Source organism: Coenobita brevimanus, chromosome 101, assembly GCF_032717465.1.
Source record: "Coenobita brevimanus isolate Jiangsu-jjx chromosome 101, ASM3271746v2, whole genome shotgun sequence".
In the NCBI taxonomy this organism is placed as follows: domain Eukaryota; kingdom Metazoa; phylum Arthropoda; class Malacostraca; order Decapoda; family Coenobitidae; genus Coenobita; species Coenobita brevimanus.
The window spans coordinates 67,827,302-67,852,300 of record NC_137054.1 but is presented as its reverse complement, the minus strand read 5'-3'; the positions used below and the strand labels follow the sequence as shown (position 1 = coordinate 67,852,300).

The window sequence follows — 24,999 nt, the reverse complement described above, 5'->3', positions numbered from 1 at the left end:
GATGAAAGAAGAGAGAGAGGAAGATGAGAGGACAGGAGAGAGGAGAGGGCGATTGAGGTGAGAAGACAGACGAGAGGAGAAGAAGATGGAGGGGAGAGGACTGACGAGAGGAGAGGGCAATGAAAGTGAAAGGATCGACGAGAGGAGAGGGAAGTGAATCTGAGAGGAGGCGCGAGAGGAAAGAGAGATGGAGAGGGGAAAGACGAAAGGGTAAGATGAATGTGAAAGGAGAGACGAGAGGAAAGGGAAATGGTGAGGGGAAAGAGGAAAAGAGAAGTGAAAGTCAAAGGAAGGATGAAAATGGGAGGAAAGACGAAAGGAGAGGAAAATAAGAGTGGAAAGAAGAGAGAGGGATGAAGGTGAGAGATAAACACGAAAAGTGGGAGACGAAGATGAAAGGCAAGACGAGAGAGAGACCTTGGGAGACAAATATCGCGAGCTACTGAAGAAAAGAAGTAAGGGAAGTTGAGATAGAGACGTTATTATTCATATTATTAAACCTGAGATGGCAACGAGAAAAAGTATTATTAACTACATTACTAAAACATGATAGAAAATAAATGAACTTGACCCCTCTTCCTCGATGCTAAATACGTTATCCAGTGAAACCGATCTAACTTATTCCTAAGCTCACAGGCGTTTTGAAACTTAACTCCACAAATTAGGGACCTGCCTATACCATCGCCTTCCCGATTTTAATAGCAAGGCAGTAGTACTCTCAGGATGCTATGACAATAAGGAAGACGCGATATGACGAAGAGGCTGAAGGGGTGCACGTGCACGAGATTTAAGAAGTGAATGAATTATCTTAATAAGTGTACGATGATGTAACACTAGCGTACCTTCTTAAGCAATCGTTTTTTAATTCTCTTACAAGGTCTTCTCTTATTTCCTTTTGAATTTTCTACCTTATTATTTAGGTGTTGTTCCTTCCGTCCTCAGTATTTACCCCTTTTTACTTCCTCTTTTCTTCCTAAGCCTTTACATAAAAATATCCGGCAGTTTTCATATCTTGGCATAGTCTTCCTTCCTTTTCTTATTATTTTTTCCCCCGCCATTTTCTTTCTCTGTCTTCTTTTCCACTAAGCTGATCCTTCCATCCTCTGCCTAAACTCCATATGCTTTCCCCCATTCCTTACCTTTCTTTATCCCTCCCTGGCTCCTATGACTCACTTTCAGCTGACTAAATCGGTTAGAGTCAGTAAGAAAGAAGAGTGGCGTTGCTCTACCCTTGCGAGGATTAGTGGTACTCATACGAAAACGCACAAGACAGTATACTCATTCTCAGCTAAATAAAATCGCTTGGCATTAGCAGGAAAATAATACCAAACGTGTCCCATACTTGTGAGGTACTTCCCCTCCCTACCTCATCCCATGCCTTCTGCCATCCTTGTTTACAAAGATCCAGGGTTGTGTGTGGCTGGGGGTCCTCTTTACCTGCCCTCCTGTCACCCTTCTCTTTTCCAGTCCTTCTTAATTCTCTCCTGTTCCCCTACTTCTCTTTCGTATCTCTCCCGTATCACTTTCTTCCCTTCTATCTCTTTTCCACTTCTCTCTCTCTTCTCTTGTTGCCCTCCTCTTCTTCTTTTATCCTTCCTGTCTCTCTCTGGTCTCCTCTCCATTCCTCCCGCTTTTCTCTTGTTTCTCTGCTTCTCTTTCTTGTACCTCACCCGTCTCATCTTCTTACTTCATGTCTCCTCTCCATCCTTCCTGTTTCTCTACTTTTCTCCTTACCTTCCTGCCACTGTTCCCTCCCTTCTCGTCCCTCTCGCTTCTTCCCTCTCCTCCTACTTCTCTCCACGTACCCCGTCCCTCCCATTCCCTAACTCTCTGTCTCTTTTCCATTTCTCTCAGCACTTTCCCTTCTGTCACTACTGTCTTTTCTCGCTCCTCTCCTGTTTCCCCGCTTTTCTCTTTCCCGTAGGTCTTTCGTCTTGTCTTCCTTTTCTGTTTCTCTCCCGGCGCTTCTATCCCTCTCCCGTTCCTGTCCTTTTCACCTCACGCTTCCGTATTTCAGCTTCCTTTTCTTGTACTTTTCTGTGTCCGTCTTTCACCCCAGTGTTGCTTCCCATTTTCTTCTGTTTCTATCCATTTTCTGTCTCCTCTGCCCTTCCCACTGTCCCTCCCCTTCTTCCCCTATTGTTACCTCTCATAGCTTTTACCCTACATCGCATTTACCTTTCTCACAGTTTTCCCTATAACCCTCCCTCGCCTTTCTTGTCTCTTCCCCTTTTCTCCTGTCTCTCCTTCTCTTCTGTCCTCATACTATTCCTTCCCTGTATTGGTCAGCACACGTCCCTATTTCGCACTTTTCCCTGTTTCATTCTTTCGTGCATTTTCTCCTGTCTCCCTTCCTTCCCTCTTGTCCTCATGCCCTGCCTTCTGTCCCTGTCCTTCTTCCCAGGGCAAGGCAGACAGGCCAGACACACGCCACACCACACACCATTAGTATTACGGCGGAAGGGAAGAGATAGACACGATAATCACCCTGGATCTGGAGTGGACGCGACCATGAGGACAGGGAGAAGGTTGGACGTGACTGGACCGAGTGGGTGTCGTCAGGGTTCCCGTAATGAACTAGACAGGGTTTTGTTTGTCTCCAGTTTTTCAAGTCCATTCTATAATACCAAAGTTAAGTTAGATTTATATACTGTCAGAACTTCGTGACGTCTTTTTTTTTAAGAATATGTTTCACTTGACAAAAATTTATTTTCATTTGAAGTGGGGTAGTGAATCGAAAGAATACGTTTCCTCTGGCAATTTCCTGAATATCATAAAATTAAAGCCCAAGTTTAAATTTTCTGCAAATAAATACATGTTTTTTATAGCACTTTTTTGTTTACTTGGCTTAGGCGATAGGGAAACTGATGTGGCAGAGCATTAAGATATATGACGACAAATATAAACTTTAGTCTCGATTAATCTATTAAATACTGAGCTCTTTCCTCCGCCGCGAAAGATATTACTTGTCGTTGGCGTGGAAATATTACGTTTTCGTACTTAATATCGGGGGAGATAACTGCAGTGCTGTAGGTAATGGCGACAACCTGTTCATGTTATCATTTGCGGGTCCAGGAGACTTAGAATCACTACATTTCAAGTCGTTTAAGCTGTAGGAGACCAAAGTATGTCCCATCAGGCGTTTTGCATACTAGACAACCCTGATACAGTTTTACACGAACCGTAGCCCTATAATACACCTCCTTGGCGCTACTGAGGCGTCTACCATCAAGGTGTCAGAAGTTTGAAATATGAATACGTGACTAAAAGACCGGGAACGCAATGCACCTGTCTCATTTTCCTACCTCTATTTCTGGCTGCCCTTCACCCTACAGATACGGTATGAAACTCAGGTGAGATGATGATGATGGTGACGATGCTATAACACTCCATACTCTCAGGACCTCAGCTGGCTAGGGTGGATTAGGACCCAAATGGTGAGGGTGGTGAGAGCCGTGGTGGTGTCTGTGGTGGCGCTGATTCTGGGTCAGATAGTGAGGTGAGGGATGGCGCTCCGTCCCACCGCCGCCCTCACCTCCACTGTCACCCCCCGACCCTCGACACACCATCTTAGACTCGGATATGCTGTGTGTGTGTGTGTGTGTGTGTGTGTGTGTGTGTGTGTGTGTGTGTGTGTGTGTGTGTGTGTGTGTGTGTGTGTGTTAAGATGTACATAAACAGTCTTCGTGCACATGACACGTAAGTCGTTCCATTTTGAAGATCTGTGTTCGATAACAGATCCAGTACATGCAAATATCAGAAAGCAGAGATGTGAATGGATGAGAGAAATAGAGGGATCTTTACTCGCAGCAGCAGAGGAAGAAGCAAGGGTGTAAGGGACTAAAGAGCCTGGAAGGGGAGGCAGGGGTATAGGGGAGACTCATGGGATTTGGGAAATGCAGGTGTGTGTGTGTTTGTGTGAGTGGCAGGTGTGTGGGGGAGGCAGGGATGTGTGAGAGAGACAGGGGTGTGAGAGAAGTAGAGATGTAGGGGAGGCAGGGGTGTGGAGAGGCATGGGTGTGTGGTAGGCAGGGATGTGGGAGAGGCAGTGGTGCGTAAGAGGGGAAGGAGTGTGTGAGAGAGGGAGAGGTGTGTGAGACAGGCAGGGGTGTGCAAGAGTAGCGTGGGTGTGAGAGGGGAAGGAGTGTGTGAGAGAGGCAGGGGTGAGTGAGAGAGGCAGAGGTGTGAGGTGTCAATCCCAAGAGCAGCATCAGAGTAAACACGCAGGTGAACGCGGCAGGTGAGCGGGCTGCCTTGACGCGGCCTCCACAGCGAAGTCTGGCGTCTTCCTTCCTCTTCTTTGTCTGCAGGGGATGTTGTGTCTCGTCGATCAAGGAGTCACCTGAGCATACCTTCCTTGTTAATTTATTTCTTCACCTGTTACGTCAATTTATACGTGAAAGGTATTTTTGTAATCTATGTTGACATACAAAAGATAAAAGCAACTTACAAGGAAATAAGAATCTGTGATAAATTTATATAATGTACGAAAGATTAATAAGTAGCAATGTCTAAAATAAACAGCTAAGGAAAAGGCGCTTGAAACCCTGAACTGACAAGAATATGGCTCTTAGTGTGCCCTGGTTGCGTGTGCAGAGAGGTTGTTGCTACTGAGAGTTTTGGTGTATTAGTGAGTCGTGGATCTGCCTGAAAGAACTCATGTATTTCAAGAATTCACGATCCTAAAAGGTAATCATTCATATTAGGAGGGAGATAGATCGATGGAATGCATAATGGAAGGTTAGCATGGAGTGGCAGGAAGGAGGAAGGTGATGAGTTATGACAGAGGCTTGTGGACATTTTAGGTGTGCCCACTCCCTATGGACTCTGGAATTGATGTCGTTACTCGGTCAATAAATAACCTTTCACCTACTAAAATTTCCCTTTCGTGAGTATATTCATGTGGCGGTGTACAGTATGAATATCTAACCGTAAGATATAAAAACCATCGAACAATCTGGTTAAATTAAAATACGCAAAAGTTGCAGCTGAAATCTCTACAGATTCTTGGAAATGACAGAAGTGACGTTTTTACCTACTCACTCTGTAACAGCTAAGCTAGAACTGATCGTTTATATGTATCCTGTTGATTGGAATAACATTACTGAAAGTCTGTTTGGCAGTCATGTAATCTCCTCTCTCGAAAGTTAATTTTTCTATATATTTATCTTCAAACGCCAGATTCCAGAGTTCATCCAGGCTGACCACGAAGATAACGCATCGAAGCTTCTCTATCACACCACTCATAAGCTCTGGTGGTGTAAAAACGAGTGCAGAGTTACGACACCGGATGCCAAACTTCACCGGACGTAGGGTTCCTCTCGCTGCTGTACGCTGACCCGAAAATGTAGGCTGTGTGTCACGAGAGAAGCTTTGTTATCCGTAAACTGTGCCTATTAATATTCTCATGGATGGGGGACTCTAGTATTCCAGCTAACACCAGACAATATTCATTCAGCTGAGAGTGAGTCATGGGAGACTGAGAGGGTTAACACAGATACCTTTAACCCCCTGAAGGCCGGGGCACTTTTTTTTTTTTTGTCCGACTCTGAGCAAAGGCTCAGGGCCTATTTCCTGGGGGCAATGGCCTATCCCAAGGCCCAGTAGTCCTCCTACACCTCCACATGTCACCACTTCGGCGCTAACACCCACCGTCCATATTGAATACACGCTAGGGCTGTCTCGTACAGGACTGGTGTACTGGTATTAGCGGGGGTACTTTTACGACATGTCGGCGGGTCATCTGGTAGATCAGGAAATTCTACTTTTTGGGAAATTCAAATCCTTAAACTGTTCCCTGTCCCAGCCGGGATTCGATCCTGGGTCCATTAGGACTGCAAGCCGCCACTCTACCGATTCATCTGACGTCAGATAATGTTATTCCGTTGAGTCATTGGAGCGTCAGAGTTAATTTCGTTCACGCGAAGCTCCAAAGCATGATTCACTTCACCCCCTGTCCACATTAAAGCTGATCCATTTACCTCTGTACCGCACGTCACAACACACTTCATACTCCCTTGGCTGCCCAGGTACTAAATATTTACCCACTTACACCACTTAACACCTCACATTTTCTCCCTCTGATACTAGTTCTTTCATACCTCACATCTCCACCTGCCCACGTACAAACAGACCCACCTACAGCACCGTACACTACACACTTAGTCATCGCCTTTTCCAGCCCACGAAGCTCAGTCATTTTGGTCAGGGTGCGAATAATTTTGATGTCGAATCTGTGAACATTTCTGTTATTTTTCGCAATTCGAGGCTGTAGTTTTGAATATTTGCATTTTTTAAAAATTTGTTTCATAATATATATTTTTGAAACTGTGACTCAAGGCTTTTGTGATGATACTGCAACTTTTTCCTTCTGGCAAGAGATAATAAAGAAAAAAGAAGTTGATTTTCCCACGTAGCCAACGCTGGTATCCTTTACTTTACACCAGCCTACACCCTCACCCACTCTACCAGATCTAAATCATCCTCATCTACAACCGCCTCTAACACTCTTCCTCTCCCCCATCAACCTCCCCCGGTCTATACTCGAAGGCCTATCAAACTCTGTCCACTTATCAGCCCTCTCCTACCACACCCCCGTACCATCCAACCCACGTCTCACCCCACTTATAACCTGCCCATTTTGCTCATTCACATCCTATCCTCCATCATCATCCTTCATCCTTCACCACACGTCTACTCACCACCCTCATTAATCCACGTCTCTATGCCAACTACGTCTTCAAGTGCAAATTAACCTTGGCAATCTATATGCGGTACTTTATCACCAACGTGCCAGTCCACTCCATCCATACCCTTCGCTCACCCCCCCCCCCTTTGCTCTCTCACCTATCCACCCCCTCCACCAGTGCCACTTCTGAACCACTCACCTCTAGCCCTTGTCACTCAAAACGCCTATTCTTTTTTTATTATCTCAACTGAATCAATCTCTTAAACTATTCCGATCAACCCACCATTCCCACCCACCTCCCCTACACCTACCACCCCCTCAAGTACCACACACTTTTACCCCACCATCCTCTCACTTCTCCAACCATCCCATTTGCCATCCCCATCAATTCCGTCCCACTACACCTACCATCCATTCCTACCACCTTTGTCCACCCTTCCCACACCTACGACCCACACCTATTCTATTCACACTTACCACCCGATCCATTCATCCACACCCGGCATTGTCACTCATCACATCCACAACCACCACACCAATCCATTCCACCCATACACGCATCTACCATACCCACCCACTCTACCCATTCCTACCACCCCCACCCACCCCTTGCCACCCCGCAAGAGTAACTGAGGGCGTGGTGTTAGGTAGCAGAGCAAACACGCTGCCAACACCTCAGCAACTCAGCAAACATGGTACCTGCAGCTGTCCCTCCATCCTGACCTTCCTCTCACCTCCCTGCCACGGCCAACACGATTCTTTTTTGTCCAGGACGTGTAATAGTTGGCAGGAGAGGAGGCTTTGTTGAGGGTAACAAGGAAAGACAGGAGTAATGGTGGGAGTGAGCACAGAAGGAATATTACTTCACTTTCATCTAATTTTAGTTTTCAGGTACTTTTCATCCCACCAAAACAAGAGAGACAAAGCTGTAGTGATGATAATGGTGATGTAATTTGCTCCTTAAATCTCTTGGTCTATGGCACATCTCTCTTCATAGATTACTTGCTCCCTTTGTTCAGTTCCTTCTCCTCTAGAATTCTGTATATCTAACTCTGTTTTTGTCCCTCCTCTTAAAGTATCTGTCCTCCAACTCTCCACGTCTCTCCAAACACTTCCCCTCACTCTCTCCACTTTGTCTCCTCTAATTCAACTTTCTCTAAATCTCCCCCTCTTTCTGTCTTATCTCCTCTAACTGTCTAATATCTCCAAGTCTTCATGTCTCTATAACTCTCTTCCTCTTTCCTCCTTAGGCAAGAAGTGGCGCGCCCTCACCCCTACGGAGAGACGCCCTTACGTGGAGGAGGCTGAACGACTGCGGCTGAAGCACATGGCCGAGCACCCTGATTACAAATACCGTCCCAGACGACGCAAACCGCAGCAACCCAAGAAGCCTGGCGGGTCCTCTTCCTCAATTCCTCCAGGGTCATCTTCCTCCTCCACTGCTCCGAACTCCTCCACGGTAACCACAGCGCCTTCCACGACAACTACGGCTGTTTCGCAAGTCAAAGATAGCCCTATAATCCCAAGTGGCTTTCTACAGGCAACTCTTACAGCCCCCTTAACTAACCCTAACAGCAACACTGCCGGAGCATCGCTATCTAACTCCACTTACGCCACTCCCGTCCTGGCTCTCCACACCCCAGACGCCTCCCCAACCTGCTCTCCTGAACCTGCCTGGCCTCCCCCGCCTCCCCAGCTGCCCCCTTGCACTCTAGCAGCCCTCCCCACCCCTCCTGAGGCCTCCCCGCACGAACATGACCACCTCAACACCCCCACCAACGCCCATCCACACCCCCACCACCCTCATCAACCCCACCCGGAGCTCCAACAAAATCCGCACCACGAAAACTCGAAAATGCTGCACTATTTCTCGTCCCAGACTCAGCAGGGATATGCAAGCTATTCCTACCCTCCTACAGCGGCCTCCTACAGCGCCCACCACCACCACCACCACCACTACAGCTACCACGACTACATGAACGGGTCGGATGGCTTCTACCAGGCCCAGTACGACCCCCAGGGCTACACGCACGACCACCATCCATCCTTCTCACATCCGGCCTTTAGCAGTGAGTACAATGGGTGTTTGTGGTACTTCAGGATATAACTTAACAAAAATTCCAATCAGATGATGAATGACGTAGGTACACACAAGCACAACGACCGTACTGTGATAAGAAAAAGAGTGAAGAAAATGCATAACACAAACTCCTGGCAGATTCTAGCCTACAGTAACACAGGCTATGCAGCATTTTCACAACAGACCAGAAAATATGTTAACTTTTTATTGGCAACTGAAAATCCCCATAGCTATTTTTTTTTTTTTTTTTTTTTGGATATTGTCTGTAAACTGGAGGGAAACTACTGCTGGTTGTGTTCTTGGGGAAGATTGGGACTCAGCAGAAATTTTTATCTGCCTTAGCCTCTTCAATCCGATGACGTACGTTTGATTTTTACTCATGGTATTTCCAGAGGGAGGGAGAGGCCAAGGATGAGATGGAGGGATGGCGTGGAGAGGTATATGAGAGAGGAGGGTGTGAGCGGGGAGCAAGGCAATGAAATGGCTGGGGACAGGGCGACATGGAGGCGATTTGTTTGTGGCCACCCCTTACGGCAATAGATAGATAGTATTTGCAGACGATTTTATTGAACTAGGAGAGACTTTTCAAACGAGGGTAGTTAGACATAGCCCTGTCTTCCTTAACCTTTTCAGTACGACAGGTCCCTCCTAAGTTGATTAAAACTGTCTGGAGCTAAGTTAAAATGACGTCCATGGGCTAAAGGGTACTCCTCGTATTAATCAAAGCATTCTTCTCCTTCTACCAGGTCCCCGCAGTGAGGTGAGTGGTGATGGTGGTGGCAGCGAAGGCGGCGGTGGAAGTGGTGGTGGTGGCGGTGGTGCCTCGGGCGTGAGTGGCACCGGGGGCGGCAGTGTGGGCGTTGCGGTGGGCGGGGATGCAGAGGTGTTTGACGACGTGGACCGCTCCGAATTTGACCGCTACCTGAAGGGGCCAGAGCGAGTGGCAGCCGTCACTGCTTCCTTTACCTACACCCCGCCCGCCAACCCCAGGTAACACATACTTATACACGAAACATAAAAAGTTGCGTTATTTTGTACTGAGCAATTACATTAGATTATTGGTAACGCCTCTAAAATGCTTCGTGCCAAGCATTCCTCTTTCACATGTTGATCTCTTTCATTCTGCACGCCTCTTCTACAATCTTCTTTGCACATTAATTTAGCCTATAATTACCATCTCTTCACCTTGAATGATAAATTACGACTATAATAAAGGATTCACAGTGGAAACATGGTAGCCAGTTACCGTAGAGTTTTTTTTTTTTTTTTTACATCTACAGCTACAACGGGTCGGATGAGTGGACGGATTAGTGGAATGAGCAGGGAGGGTGGATATAGGGAAAGTTGGTCTGTGGTAGGAATAGGTCCATGAGGAATATATCCCTGGGGAAATGGCCCCAAAGAGGAACATGGGTTCAGTAGGTAAACGGGGACCTCGTGGGTCTTCTCCCACAGGGGAAGTGACCATCCAGGATTCCAGACAATGCCGGTATGCACTATCATAATGTTTTACCCGGGCAACGCCAGGTACTATTTAGCACTATAATATGATGCTACCCACGAAGTAGTGCTATGGAAAGGCTGTAGAACCATACTCTTGCCTTATTTTGCTTCTTGAGGAAGCAGAAAAAAGGATGATCATCTTCGTGAAGCTGAAGTGCACGAACTAAAACACTTATCTCATTCTGCAGGCTCTCATCTCTCTAGGCTCTGTTCATCTTCATTATTCTGTAACTTTCAATTCTAGTCCCAGGCGAGGCTTGGGGAATTATTTGTCCTTGGGAATTACAAGTTATTCAAAGATGCTTTTAGTCTCGATCCACAAATAGTTAGGATTTATAAAGCAGAGGTATTTTTTAGTATTTGCAGTCATATGTCTTTTCTTATATCTTAGCCGCACACTGTAATTTGGTTTTCGTTTTCGTGGGTACTGTTGTTGAGAGTTTGTTTTGTTTTCTTTTATCGTTTACTAGAACCTACCCAGCCCATTACCGAATATGATTGTCTTGCTCCATCCCATCCTTATCCTCACCCCACTCTCACCTGACAAAAAAAGGTGAGTGATGACGATGATGATGATGATGGGTAAGGATGACGATGATGATGAAGATGGTGATGAGTAAGGATGATGATGAAGAGGATAATGTGGACGATGATGATGATGGATAAGGATGATGATGATGATGATGATGAAGATAATAATGTGTTCTGGGCTCTCAAAGGTTTGCCATTTCTTCCTCTCTCCAATAGATACCTGGAAGTAGGTGGGGGGCAGTTCCAAGAGTCCCAGTTCGTGGCGCTCATCAAGGAGGAACCAGAGGACGCGACAGTAGCAGCGTCTTCCGCCTCGGGTATCCCTATGCTGGGGAAGGGGGCCGGTGGTGGGGTAGGGGAGGGGGGAAGTGGTGGTGGGGGAGGGGAGGTTGAAATAAAGTCCACGGAGGCGCCACACCCTTCCCCCGAGCCTGCCTCCACCACCCCCACCAGCAACAAACCCGACACCAACACCTCCAGTCTTCTCTCCGCCTTGGCTGACGTCAGAGAGCTCTACTATGAACATTCCTAACTTCCAGCTGCCTCCTCACAAGTTACAATCACTGTAATCCCTCAGTGCCCTACTCAGCCAGGTGGTTCAGTGATCAGAACACCACAGTCGGAATGATGTCTTCGCTTTGGTTTGACCCCGAAGAGGTGACTGGAGGTCTTTCGATCATGGAATGCCACTTAGGAGAGTAGGCTGGACAAATACCCTTAAATGCAGTGGACTCCGGTAGCTAAGATGATTTTTTCTTTTCCCGCGACCTCCTGTCGGAGAAATCCACTACAAACATTCCCAGTTTCCAGTCCTTCTTGACAACCCCCTTTCACTGGAATCCCTCGACAGGTTTTTTCCAGTGGTTCGCGCGACGTCCAGGGGTCACACGGCAGTTCCACCACCCGACTGATCTGCCAAGTGTGAATCCCTGACGATGTCGATGCATTACAACCAAAGCTGAATACATATCTTGTGTCACAGAACGAATGGACAAGATTGAGAGAATGAATGATACGCTGAACATACAGTTTTTCTTTTAATTTCAAGTGTCTCCCTACCATTACGAGTGTGTGTCAAATCAGCCACATTCTTTGATTTTCGCAAACCAAACTGAAGGTGAGACAAAAACACGTAATGTCAGAATAGAACCTGTACGCCTGGGGAAAGTCTGATAATTCGCTCCCAGTGACGACCAAAGCCCCTGATTTATGTCGTCCTTGAAATAAAAACTCTCGTGAGAATTACAGATGAATCAAGTGAGTTTATAACAAAAAAGGTTGAATGAGCAGTGATACCATTCCCACCTGAACAACGTAGGAATCTTGTACATACCAAAAATTTCATGTAAATAAATCTCTCGTGTCTTCTTTCTGTATTTTTTTTCATTGGCAGTACGATTTTTACGTTCATTTTGTGATATTCCCAAACTTTTGTAGAAAATCGACATAAAGGTGTAACAAGAACATGAACAAGTGAAAGAAAGAGGAGAATCGAAAGCTACAAAGATGGTGCATAAACAAGGACCAACGATACAGAAGAAAAACATGCCTTCATGATTCTGTAACCATACGAAGGTAACTAGCAGAAGTACAAAACACTGTGCCTTTTATTGTGAGTCCGTGTCGTGGCGTTACAGTGCCTTGTTACAGACCCGTGAAGCCCCTCCTGAGATCTGTATTTTGCGTGTTGGCTCGTGGGTCTGTCCTATAACATGCTTCCATCGCCCTCAGGTTGGTTAATGTCTTCGGTGTCTGTTGTATCCATTTTTTTTCCCCCCCATCTTTCCGCCGATTTTCTCTCCAGTTTTTTCACATCTTTGCTTTTCTTTTGTCGACTTTTCACTGCGCCTTCCACCTTTGCTTACCTCCCATCTGCTCTCTAGTTCTTCCACCTCTTCGCCGTCTTTCCAGTATCTCCTTTCCATCTTTTGTTTCCTCTCGTCTTCTCTTAAACCTAACCACTTCTCACCTCTGTTTCCTCCCATTTACCTCCCCCCCTAACCCTCTGCCTCACCCCAGACCCCGTCACCTAAACCTTTCCTTCTTTCCTGTCTTTACACCTCGTCAGTCTTTCCACTTTTCTCTCAGTCTCCCTTGGCATATTTTCACTGCTTTTCGTTCTAGTTCCTGCATTTTTCCGTTTTCTGTCCCTCTTCTTCAACATTCCCCCCGCCCTCTACCCTCCCTCCCCTCCACTTCCCACTTCAAGCTTCCTTCAACCCCATTTTAAAAACCAAACTAACCCCCTTCCATTTTTTTTTTTTTTACACGCCCTCAACTTCCACCCAGACATATCGAAGAAACAACTGTAACTTATGAACGTTGTGACGAGAGAGAGGAAATTCAGTCTTATTGTTAATTTGAGTGTCAGTGCTATTGTCGTAATCCAGAACGGACTGATTTGAGAAGTTTTTGTTTTTGTTATCCTGGTGATGAATGTGACGTTAATGGATCTGATTCAGGATTAAGTGAGATTGGGAGCAAAGGCTAGCCAGGATCGGATCGCCCTTGAGTCTTGGTGTGCCTGAGAGTTCCCTCCTTTATACTTTCACGGTTTCTGGTATTTATATTATCATCGCGTCATCACATTCCCTTCACCTTCTATCATCAATATAATTTCCTTCCTTGAATAATTGCACTCCAAGAGGACAGTGATTGCCAGAAAGATTTAGATAGTTTTAATGTAATGGTTGACTTATTATATGTATCTTAGTTCACAATCATCGGCAGCTGTGATCTTGTGACGTCATGGCTCCCTGTGACGTCATCATGCCTCTTTTGATCTAGAATATATGATTTTCGAGTCTCATCACATTTGTCTTTTGTACATGATGTTAGTTGATGAAATTTGTACAGAGAATTATATTAATATATTCTTATAGACCAATGTTTTCACACTAGCTGGTAGCGAGACTGATAAACGTGAAAATATAGAGCCGCGGCCGAGTAGACTTAAGGTGGTTGGGGTGGTGGCCGCTAGGGGTCCAGAACAACACACACCCTACTCTTTTTCCAGTCAAACTACTTCAAACTTGTACCATGATTTCCACGTTTTTAAAGATAATATTAAATACTTTCCCCTGCTGATTGATTAGTATTGTATATGATTTGCGATTCTGAAAAGTGATTTGGCTGTCTTCCACGAATAAATGCAATAAAGTTACTCCATTTCAAAATCTGACTTTGAAAACATTGATAGAATCACGTTTTCTGAGAGCAGTGTCATTACTTCTTACTGGATTTCACCTTCTCACTGCTCTATAAAGTACTGCCATTAGCCCTTCGAATCGAACAAATCTGTAAAGAGTCCCTTGCTCAACTTTATGCTTTCTTATATAAAGTTAGAACAATTGAGCTGGAATTCTGTCATGTGGATGGTGAAAGGCGAAGTATGTAAGATTGGAACCTTCCACAGTGGCACTCAACTCTGCTCTATAGGAGGCAGGAGTGTTTATATAGCCTTTATATTTCACCATTTGTTGCTGTTGTATAAGACCCGTATTTCTATAAAGACCCTGCTTTATAAAATAACAGGTTTCCTTCACCATCACTGCCCCTGGTTTCTGTGGGAATGCTGGTCCCTGGGTTCACCTCTCAGACGGGTGTCGTGTACTTGAGGGGAGGTGGTGTGTGTGTGTGTGTGTGTGTGTGTGTGTGACTATCAGACATAACCGTAAGTCGAAGAAAAGCGCTTAAAGAAACAACAGCGCCTAGAGAAGCACTTGTCTATACCTTCATCTAATTCCAACTTCCTATTTTGATTCATCAGTAACGTCCAGCCTTCATATCTCCAGAATGCACTTGCTTCTTTGACTCTAACTTGTGCCTAGAGAAACCTAGAAATGTGTTAGAACTAAGTGGTGAATAGGTAGGGTAAATTTGACCTTTAGGATTAAAAGTTGATCTCCTTTAGTTACCGTTCAAATTTTCTGTAGGATTGCAAGCGGTGCCTTACGTTTTTTCTGTGCCTTATCCCTGTGCCTTTGGGTGTATCGAACTATATCGTAATTTTCACGATAGGAACACGTTACACAGATGAGGTGTAGCGATAATAAAGGTCATATAATAAGGAATATACGGTAAAGTACATAATCCGAACTGCCTAAACTGATACCGCAGGAGAGTGAGTTGTTGAGGTTGCATGTACTTAAAAATAAATTGGTTGTGTGATCGAAATGAGAAGAGATGTGACCGTGATTGTGGAAATTTTATGGTGTGTGTGTGTGTGTGTGTGTGTGTGTGTGTGTATGCTGCCACTTCGCTCCCACCTGAGAACAGTATATTTCAGTCCACGCAAACATTAATTCATCTTACAATTTTTCCACTCACATACACTCTGCTTCCACGCCATTTAAATCCATAAATTATTCATCAAGTCCACCCAGTCCACATGACCAACTTATTTCGCTCCACCACACGACCACCAAAACCTTACGCAATCCACACACGCGTCTGAGAGTGACTGAAAAGACCCCCCCGTTCACCACCACCCACACCACCATCACCACCACCACTCCACCTCCACCGCCCTCATCACCACCATCATCCCACCACCACCACCACCACCACCACCACCACGCACCCTCCACGGAGTCTTGTAGATGAAGAAGAAATCATTGTAATAAAATATCTGATTGTAATGCTGTTGTTTTATTGTTACCCAGATTTTTACAAGAAGAAAAATAATTACAAAATATGAAAAAAAAATACAGAATATGATGAAAATACGACAGGAGATACAGAACGAAAACAAAAATTCCAAACACATAACCAAACATAAATCATATCAGTAATAAAAAGTGCTTTATACGAAGTGGGTTCGCCATGAAAAAAATCACTATATAAATAATGAAGGCGTTTATCTATATCTATATATGTATATGAACCTATAACTATCAATGTATTTAATATATATATAGCTATCTGTCTATCTATCTATATGAGAGAGAGAGAGAGAGAGAGAGAGGACCATCTTCAATCTATGGTCCCGTCTTGACAAAATCCTGATTATATGCTTGGTCCTGTAGAGGTATACAGCTGCGGACATGAATATAGAATCACTTTACTACCGGCAGTAACAAGACAGTGAGCTATTATCTTTAAAACCCAGTGAGGCAGTCTTCGGAGCCAAGTGTTGTATTATATTATGTGCGAACTTATTAACTATTCGACTAAAAAGTAAAGTGAAGCAGCATTCTTGTCCGGAACTGTACATCTGAAATTGAAACATCATTTGCCCTGATCCTACACCAACTGATCGTGGCTCCGAACTTCAGGAGTTACTTCACTCAAGGTTGTACCACGTCATTGGCATCTTCAGGGATACAAAAGTGATATTTGACGCATCAGGGACTTAGCTACGTCTGCTGTCAAGTGAGACTGGAATAGTGAGGCAGGGAGAGTATAAGTAGTGACGGTGAGTGACAGAGGAAGAAGTGAGGCAGGGAGAATGCAGGGTGAGATTGAGACAGAGTGAGAAAGGGAGAGTGAGGCTGGGAAAGTGGAGATAGTGAAAGTGAGTGAGGCAGGGGGAGAGCATCTAGTGAGAGTGGGTGAGGCAGGAAGGTTAGACGGGAGTAGGGGGATGAGGCAGGGGGAGGGGAGGCAGGGCGAGGCACAAGCACCAACAGTGAATGCAAATAAGGCGATGAATCCGTCAACCTCCAGCAATGGTAAGTGTTCCCCCCTCCTCCCTTTCCTTTCCACCTCCCAGTCTGACCTCCCCTTCTCTGCTTTCCATCCCCGCCCCACTTGACCTTCTCCTTCTCCTCCCCACGTGTCTTCCCCTGCCCATCTTTTCTCTCCCTCCCCACCTACTGTCCTCCTCCTCTTCCTCTCCTCACCTTCCCTACCCCTCCTCAGCAACCTTCTCTCTCCTCCCCAACGCTCTCTTTTCTAACCTACCATCCCCCTCCCCACCTGTCCTTTTCCTTCCTTCCCCATCCCCACCTGCCTTTTCTTTCTACACCTGCCCAGTCCCTTCCCACCTCCTGTCCCATCCCAATCTCACCTGACCTACTTCCCATCCCCAATTTCCCTTCCTACTGGACAAAGTGTTAAAAAAGCGTACTTATTCAGTTTTTCCTCGTCCTTCACTCTGACTTCCCCTGCCCCTCCACTCCCGCCACCTCACCCCTTCACACCTCACCTCTCCTCCCTCCTTCCTCCCATCTTTCCGCCTTTCTATTCTTTAAAGCTGTTGGAGTGATTTAGGTTTCCCTCAGACTAGTAAAATCGTCTGCTGCTATTCAAATTAAAATGCCCAAGGAATCCCAGAGAATGAAAATACTAATCAACGCAGTTCTTAAGTTTAATCCCACTGAAGGTTAGATTAAAATAGTTGGTGTAATCAAGTATAAATGCTCAAGAAGGATTACAACTCAACGGGGATTAGACGACGAAGTGAACTCAAACAACGTACCTGGTCTTCAATTTGACTTTTTCTGTAACACCTTTGGCTTTCTATGCCTCGTTTCCTCAGCAGTATTACCTGGTGTCACCTGGTATTTATTACTACGAATTTCCTGACCATGAGAGTTAATGGTAGTCGTATTAACACTCTCAGCCTCCAATACCTGCTCTGAAATACATAAAATCATATTGCATCTCTGGATTAGAATATTAGAGATATCCTGGCACGGAGAGTTTAATTTCCCCTGTCCATATAAACCCCAGCCTAACTTCACCAACTAACTAAGCCAACCTAACCCAGCCTAACCTATTGTAACCTGCTCCCTCACCACCACTCCCCTTACCCCTCTCACCCTCCCACCTGACCCCTGACCCACGTATAATTACCCAGCACCTCGTATTAATTACCTGGATTACCTTTCCTTTTTACAGTTTTCCTCATCAACCATTTTCTGGGCCGCCACTCACGACCCTCAAGTTCTGGGTCACAGGATCTCAACTAACTTTTGCGTCAGCCCGTGAAAGTTGTAATACATTGAACAAAAACTACATTTAATCATTAGCTTGATTATGCAGGAAGAAGGAATTATAACTGCATTTGTATATGAAAATAAAGTAATTGTAAGTGTAATTTGCTGTTCCAGTTTAACCCAGTTACATTTACATCATGAAAGTAGGACATTACTGTTTGAAATATGAAAATTTGCTTGAATACTTAAATACTGACAAAACTGTAATAGCTAGACAAAAATATAGCGTCATTATTCACCTGCTAACACTTGTCGCTCGGGAGGTGGAGTACAGTCGCGGCGCACGACTCTGAGGTTGTCATTATCGTACCCTGGTATCCTATCATTCAAAAGTGCGCCCTATTTCTTGAATAAAATGAGATGCAATTGATTCGTGTATAATATGTTCGTGTATAATAACATTCGTGTATAATATATTCGTGCATGATAATATGATGCGTGTATGATATGATACGAAATCGGACGCACTTTTGAATGATAGGTTGCCAGGGTACGATAATGACTACCTAGAGCCGTGCGCCGAGACTATAGACACGTTCAATGCTATAAGTTTTCAGAGGCAGAGTGGACGAGCGTGAAGAACACAAGGCAGCTCAATATAGATGCCTCCACGTACTAGCAATAATGGTGGTTTAAAACTGCATGCGGACTGTAATGTAATGTGGGATGCAGGCTAACCACATCAATTACATGTGATTCATAAACTGACCTTTTGTAACTCTGCTGACTGTACTATATTATGGAATGCAGACTTATATAAAAAAAAATACGGGTTTTATAAATGAAAAATGGGGCTTCCTTACACCTTAGCGCATTCAGTTTTAACAATACGAACACAAGCCCCCACGTACGTAAGGGGTAACTGTTAACTTGTATGACCACAGTAGCAGCTATTACTGTAAATATTTAAGTGTTAAAAATGTATATATTGTAGCAAATAAAAGTAGTGTAATATATGACATTTCTACTAATATCCTTTTGGAAGTAGTAGTAGTAGTAGTAGTAGCAGCAGCAGCAGCAGCAGCAATAGTAGTAGCAGCAGCAGTAAGGGCGGTGGACCCTTTACTATACCGGTACTGTGCACACATTAAATGAGCCGACATTTCAGACTGGGTCGGACTTGGAGGTCCATGACCTCCCGTCCCACCCCCGTGGCTTTTTTTTTTTTTTTAGTTCTGCGCCGTGTCTCCTTTTTTTCGATAAGGGCTAAGGCTTTACCCTAGGTAGAAGACAGGTTTGTAGCGTGTAGCACTTTATAACTGGGTGCCCTTCCTATGTGTACCAATAACCCTTGGTTGGAATCGAACCTCCAACCCTTCGGCCACAGCGGAGCACTCTGAGCCACTGGTCCACGGCTACTGCAAAAATATCTTAATCCATACGGGGACTCAAACCCCTAATCCCTGGCTTAGGACGCCAATGCCTCATCCATCAGGCCACAGAATAAATGCAGCAACAGCAGCAGCAGCTAGCTAGGTGTTTCCTAGGTGATGAGATGAAAAAAAAAAGATAGCCATGTATTACTAGATCATATAAGTTAAAATATATAAATGTTATAGTTGTGACACAATATGTATATATTATTTAAGAAATTATAGTAGACACCAAATATGTTAGGCACGTCAATGGAAGAAGACCGTTGCCAAAGTTAGTTTTTTTTACGCTAAATGTAGAGATAATCATTGTATTTTAGAGTCAGTCTTTAAATATCAAACAGGAAACAATCACACAAGGAATCTTTACATTTTTTACATTGTTCTAGAGATTTTAGCACATTTAATGACGATCATGAGAAAGTTTATGTATATAGCAAGTCTAGCGAGTTTGGTAGCAAGTTTAGCGATGGTTGTGACTTTGGCAACGCTACAACGCATGGCATTGCGGGAGTAAACAAATTTGTTTTGGTGTTGGTTGAGAGGATTTATTTATCATCTTACGGCGTTATTGCGAGGTTAATTAAGGTAAGTTTGCTTTGTGCATTTGTATGAATATGTGTAGCTCACTTTGAGAAGGTGGAATGGTAGATAAACTTTATAAATATGTATATAGACGGGAATGTAAGTACCTCATGCACAGATTATCAGAACACGAAGAGGAAAACAAATAACTAGAGGAGCACTTAGTGGAGCGCATCTGTCTGGCAAGGGCAGCGTAATTTCCAAACCACTCATCATAATTGGTCAAGTTTTCTCATAATTGATTAGGGTTTCTCAAGCGTTTTCCAGATCCAGAATCTGAAATACGGTCCGGATCGGTCCCAAAGTTAATCGATTGTTCCCTGGGACATGGGCTATGTACCCACCAAATTTGGTCCAAATATCTGTCTTAGTTTTTAAGTAATCCTGCTAGCAAACAAATAAACTAACAAACAAACCGGGGTGAAAACATACTCTTCTTGTCGGAGAGAATAGCATGGGATAATATTTAGCAGAATCTACGGTATTTATTTGCATTATTGCCGTTTCTTTAGCGGGCAATCTTACCATACCCAGTGGATTTGTTGTCATAGAGTGTATTCCTGTATGTGTGTTTTTGTGTACAAATGAATATTTCTATTTTTTATGAATATTTTTAATTTTCATGATATTGGGTTAGGTTATCTTAGGTTGAGATAGCTTAACTTGTCGGATGAGCCAAAAAGGACCAGCAGAGTAAGTTAGGTTACTTTAGTTAGGTTAGGTTAATTTTGTTATGTTAGGTTAGATGGCAATTAGAGTTCCTGCAGGGTTAGGAGGTAACTAAGATTGTCATAGTCATATTATGGTTATTATTCATTTGCACAACAGATGAAGCCTCAGAACACTCAAATGGATTTTAAAAAAAATCACTTTGGAAGAAGAAAAAAAAAAAAAAAACAGGAAAAGGCAATAGGGGAAATATTTACGGTATCTACAACAAGAATTCAAGTAGTTTGAAGTGTTGTCTGTTTATATCTCATCATTTGCTAACACTTCTTCTATGACATTACCTTCGCAAATGACCGCTGGGGTTATTAATGACTCCCTGGGAGGATGAATGACCCTAAACGGGAGGGGGGAGGGAGTTCATCTGCGACGGAAGTGTCACGTAAAAGCGTCAACAAATGGCGAGACACAAACGGAAAACACTTTGAAACTACATGAATTCCAGTAATGTTTACATTACCTTAATATAAACAGAAACAAGAAACCTACATACACAAGACAGTACTTAATTTTAACCTTCACGTAACCATCATTTTCTCATGTAAAACTGAACTGTCTACGATGTCAATAGCTCGGGGCCTTAGTTCTTGGCGATTTTTTAAGTCAGGGATTGAGTATATCGACGAGTGATAATAATATTCCTGACCTTGCCCTAGCAGCAGACAATAATCTAATAAATTTACGTGATGGTGAAAATTTTAGCAACAACGACCGTATTATCATTAGACTTAATATCAACTGTAAGACCATTATAAATAGCCTTTTAGTTCGTAACTTTACCTTCCATAATATGAGAAAGGAAATTTACACCAGTTAGATTAAGTTACTATAAGTGGATAACGTTGAAGAAGTGTGGGAAAAATTCACTAATTGTCTAATTGATTGACGTCTATCGAACGAGAAAATATCTTAATAAACCGGCCTGGAAGTGGAAGAATACTGAAGAAATCATTTGTCGCAGAAGAAGGACATTAAAAAGAAAATCGTTCCGGAAATCACGATGACGGTACCGAATATTTAAAATGACAGCGGCAATGTGCGCTAATTATTTGGAAACTAAATGAGATTACGAGACGAAAATTCCTGGTGAAGCAAAATCAAACCCTAAATTATTTTTTCATTGAGAAGAAAAATGTAAAAGATAGCACTGGCCCTGTAATAAACTCGGAAGGCGATCTCGTCCATGTTAACGAAGCAATAGCAATATTAATGAACGATTTATTTCACACACACACACACACACACACACACACACAACTAGTGTAAACATTCTCATCCCTCAGTCAGTTTTCTCTGGACCAGAGGATTTTCAGTTATCATCAACGAAGCGACTGGACACGAAATGTTAAAATATCATCTGAAAATCGACCCAGATAAATCAGTTAGCCCCGTTCAGATATCTCCTTGCGTACTGTGTAAATGTTACTTAGCCATTCATGTAACTAAAATATTCAATAAATCATTAACGGAATGTAGAGTACCTAACCAATGGAAGCACCCTAATAAATAACCGATCTTTAGGGGCGATAAAGAACGCGCCATACATTGCCGCCCTGTTACCGTATAGTCAGAATTATGTAAAAGAAAATAATATTAGAGAAAAAATTACCATGTTCCTTAATAAGCATAATCTTAGACAGCCAGCACGGGTTTCATAATAATAGATCATGCCTAACAGATTTATTTGATTTTTTTACAGGCATATACGATAATAGGGAGGCAAAAATAACGTCAGGTGTCATCTACCAAGATTTTCAGGAGTCCTTTGGTAAAGTACCCATCTAAGATTACTTGAAAAAATGAAAGCCCGCGGCCTCTCACAAATCGTGTTCATGGATTAGTGACTGGTTAACGAATCGCCGTCAGTGTGTAGTGAGAAATGGCGAATCATCAGCCTGGTTAGAAGTAAGAAGCGGAATTTCTCAAGGGTCAGTTCTAGGACCAGTTCTTTTAACTACAGTAATTTTATCAGCGATCCAGAAAATTGAGTCGTTTCAAAGGTAGTGAAATTTGCAGATCACACGAAAATTGGAGGCAAAGTAATTACGAAAGCAGACTGTGAATCTGTACAAAACGACCTGGGTACGTTAATAAAATAGAGTTAAAAATGGAAAGTTATATTTAATGTAGATTAATGTAATTGTAATGACGAAAAGGAAACATCAGATATGAATATTGCATGTTCAATACCCCACTGACGGAAGTAAAGAACGAGAAGGATTTGGGAGTTATTAGCAGTAACGATTTCAAAAACTCCAGTGTATAGCAGCCAGTAACAAGGCAAACAAAATGCTTGGCTCCCTTGCAAAGAGCTTTGATCACAAAACGCCCGATGTAATTTCTAAGTTTTATACGTCATTAGTTGGACCACAAGTAGAATACTGTGTACAGCAGTGTTCCCTGAATCTTACAGTGGAAGTAGATAGGCTCGAGAGAGGGCAGAACCACAAAAATGATCTCATTGCTGCCAAATTTACCTTACGTGGAGCGACTAAAGAAATTAAATGTCATCTCTGAAAAGTGACGACTCAGAGGAGATCAGATACAAGTATATAAAATCCTTAATAAATTTGACGATGTTAGATTTGAAAATCTGTTCGAAATACAGAATGATACTATGACTAGAAATGGTGGAAATAAAACGCAGAAGCAAGAGATGCAGCAGTAATATTAGGGAAAACCAATATTCGCGTAGTGGAAGAATGGAAAAGGCTACCAGCAACAGTAGTTCGTGCAGAAACTACTGATGCCTCTAAAATTTGGCTAGACAAATACCTTGAGACTATAGGCTGTAACTAACTACGTGTTGGTTGAAGTGATGCTGACGACTTGTGAGACGTTTGATTATTATTCGGCGTATGCATTTTTATTTTACAGATCTGTTGAACCGAGATTACATAACGCATTTCGTGTCGAATTTCCATGTTTATTCTTTCTAACAAGCATGATGTTTCTCTCTCTCTCTCTCTCTCTCTCTCTCTCTCTCTCTCTCTCTCACAGCAACTGTGCCACGCGGAATGCAACAATGGCGGTCGCAGGCATTATTATATACCGCCTACCTGCTTTACAAATTAACACCTCCTACTTCCTGCTCTTAAACACTTCCTGATGGCGATTTTTCTAGCCGAGTGTTGCGGCATGGGACGGAAAACGCGCGTCACCCCCGCTTGCGTCACTCCGGCCCCTGGGTGACGGATACAGACCAGTAATTAACACCTACGGATTAATTTTCTCGTGTCTATTGTTTCCGCCTCCTTGCTGATCACATGAGCAGAACGGGAAATTTAGTAGCTGGTTTAAGACGCCGAGTGACTCTATAATCGCTGGTTTAAGACGCCGAGTGACTATAAATCGCTGGTTTAAGACGCCAAGTGACTATTAATCGCTGGTTTAAGACGCCGAGTGACTATAAATCGCTGGTTTAAGACGCCGAGTGACTCTATAATCGCTGGTTTAAGACGCCGAGTGACTCTATAATCGCTGGTTTAAGACGCCGAGTGACTCTATAATCGCTGGTTTAAGACGCCGAGTGACTATTAATCGCTGGTTTAAGACGCCGAATGACTATAAATCGCTGGTGTAAGACGCCGAGTAACTATAAATCGCTGGTTTAAGACGCCGAGTGACTATAAATCGCTGGTTTAAGACGCCAAGTGACTATTAATCGCTGGTTTAAGACGCCGAGTAACTATAAATCGCTGGTGTAAGACGCCGAGTAACTATAAATCGCTGGTTTAAGACGCCAAGTGACTATTAATCGCTGGTTTAAGACGCCGAGTAACTATAAATCGCGGTAGTCCCTTCATGGCTTGCTCATGGTTAAGTGTATATGTGTATTTTCGCTCCCTTTAAATTTATGGAGGCAGGTTTAAAAGTAAAATGTACCATGTTCTGGTGTTTTTGTTCTTTAGATGTAATGATGAGTTATATGTGTGTGTGCCACTTCTGAAAAATATGTAAGTTTCTCTTCCCTGAGTTATCTTGGCATCTCCCGTTTTCTTATACCGGTAATTATGAGATATTTGGGATTTTGGTTAATTTCCTGTCGTAGCCGCTATCGATGAATAACTTTAGCATAATAACCTACCGGCTTAAAAGACCTTATCTGTAAGTATGACTGCTCCGATCATTGAAGTGTGTCTGTGTATGTCTGTCCAATTACCTCTCTACCTATCAGTTTATCTCTTGCCAGACGCTGCCTCATATAAAGGTTGTCTGAACAGGCGACCCCTTCGGACATTACGGTCCTTTCTCAGTACCGAACCTCCTGCCCACATCCTTATTTACCTTTATATCCATTTTTTTGCTTGATGTCTTAACTAATGAGTCATAGTCCTAAAAGCAAAATATTCAGAATTTTTTTTGTCCTTTCCTCTGTAACGATCATTCCTTCCACTGCATTCCTCCCTCCTTCATATGCTTCTCCATCGACTTCTGAAACTAGTTCTTGGTCTACCACTTCTTCCAAAAAGAATGTAGGTGAGGAAATCAGAGTAGTTTGCACAGTCCATTACTTTTATATCAGCCTACGGTAGGGAAGGGATGGTCTTGGAAACTGCTTGGCGGGGCAGG

General features: G+C 43.6%; 1 protein-coding gene across 1 annotated transcript in view; it reads left to right on the top strand.

Moving 5' to 3' along the window:
* The window catches only part of LOC145415072 (uncharacterized), a 72,212-nt gene extending 60,878 nt beyond the window's left edge, over positions 1–11,334 (top strand). Inside the window, exons 3-6 of the mRNA XM_080284486.1 lie at positions 7,939–8,757; positions 9,515–9,758; positions 11,019–11,097; positions 11,140–11,334. Of these exons, the coding sequence (XP_080140612.1) occupies positions 7,939–8,757; positions 9,515–9,758; positions 11,019–11,097; positions 11,140–11,334 (1,337 nt within the window). The remainder of the gene's footprint in view (positions 1–7,938; positions 8,758–9,514; positions 9,759–11,018; positions 11,098–11,139) is intronic.
* Positions 11,335–24,999: the final 13,665 nt, after the last annotated feature.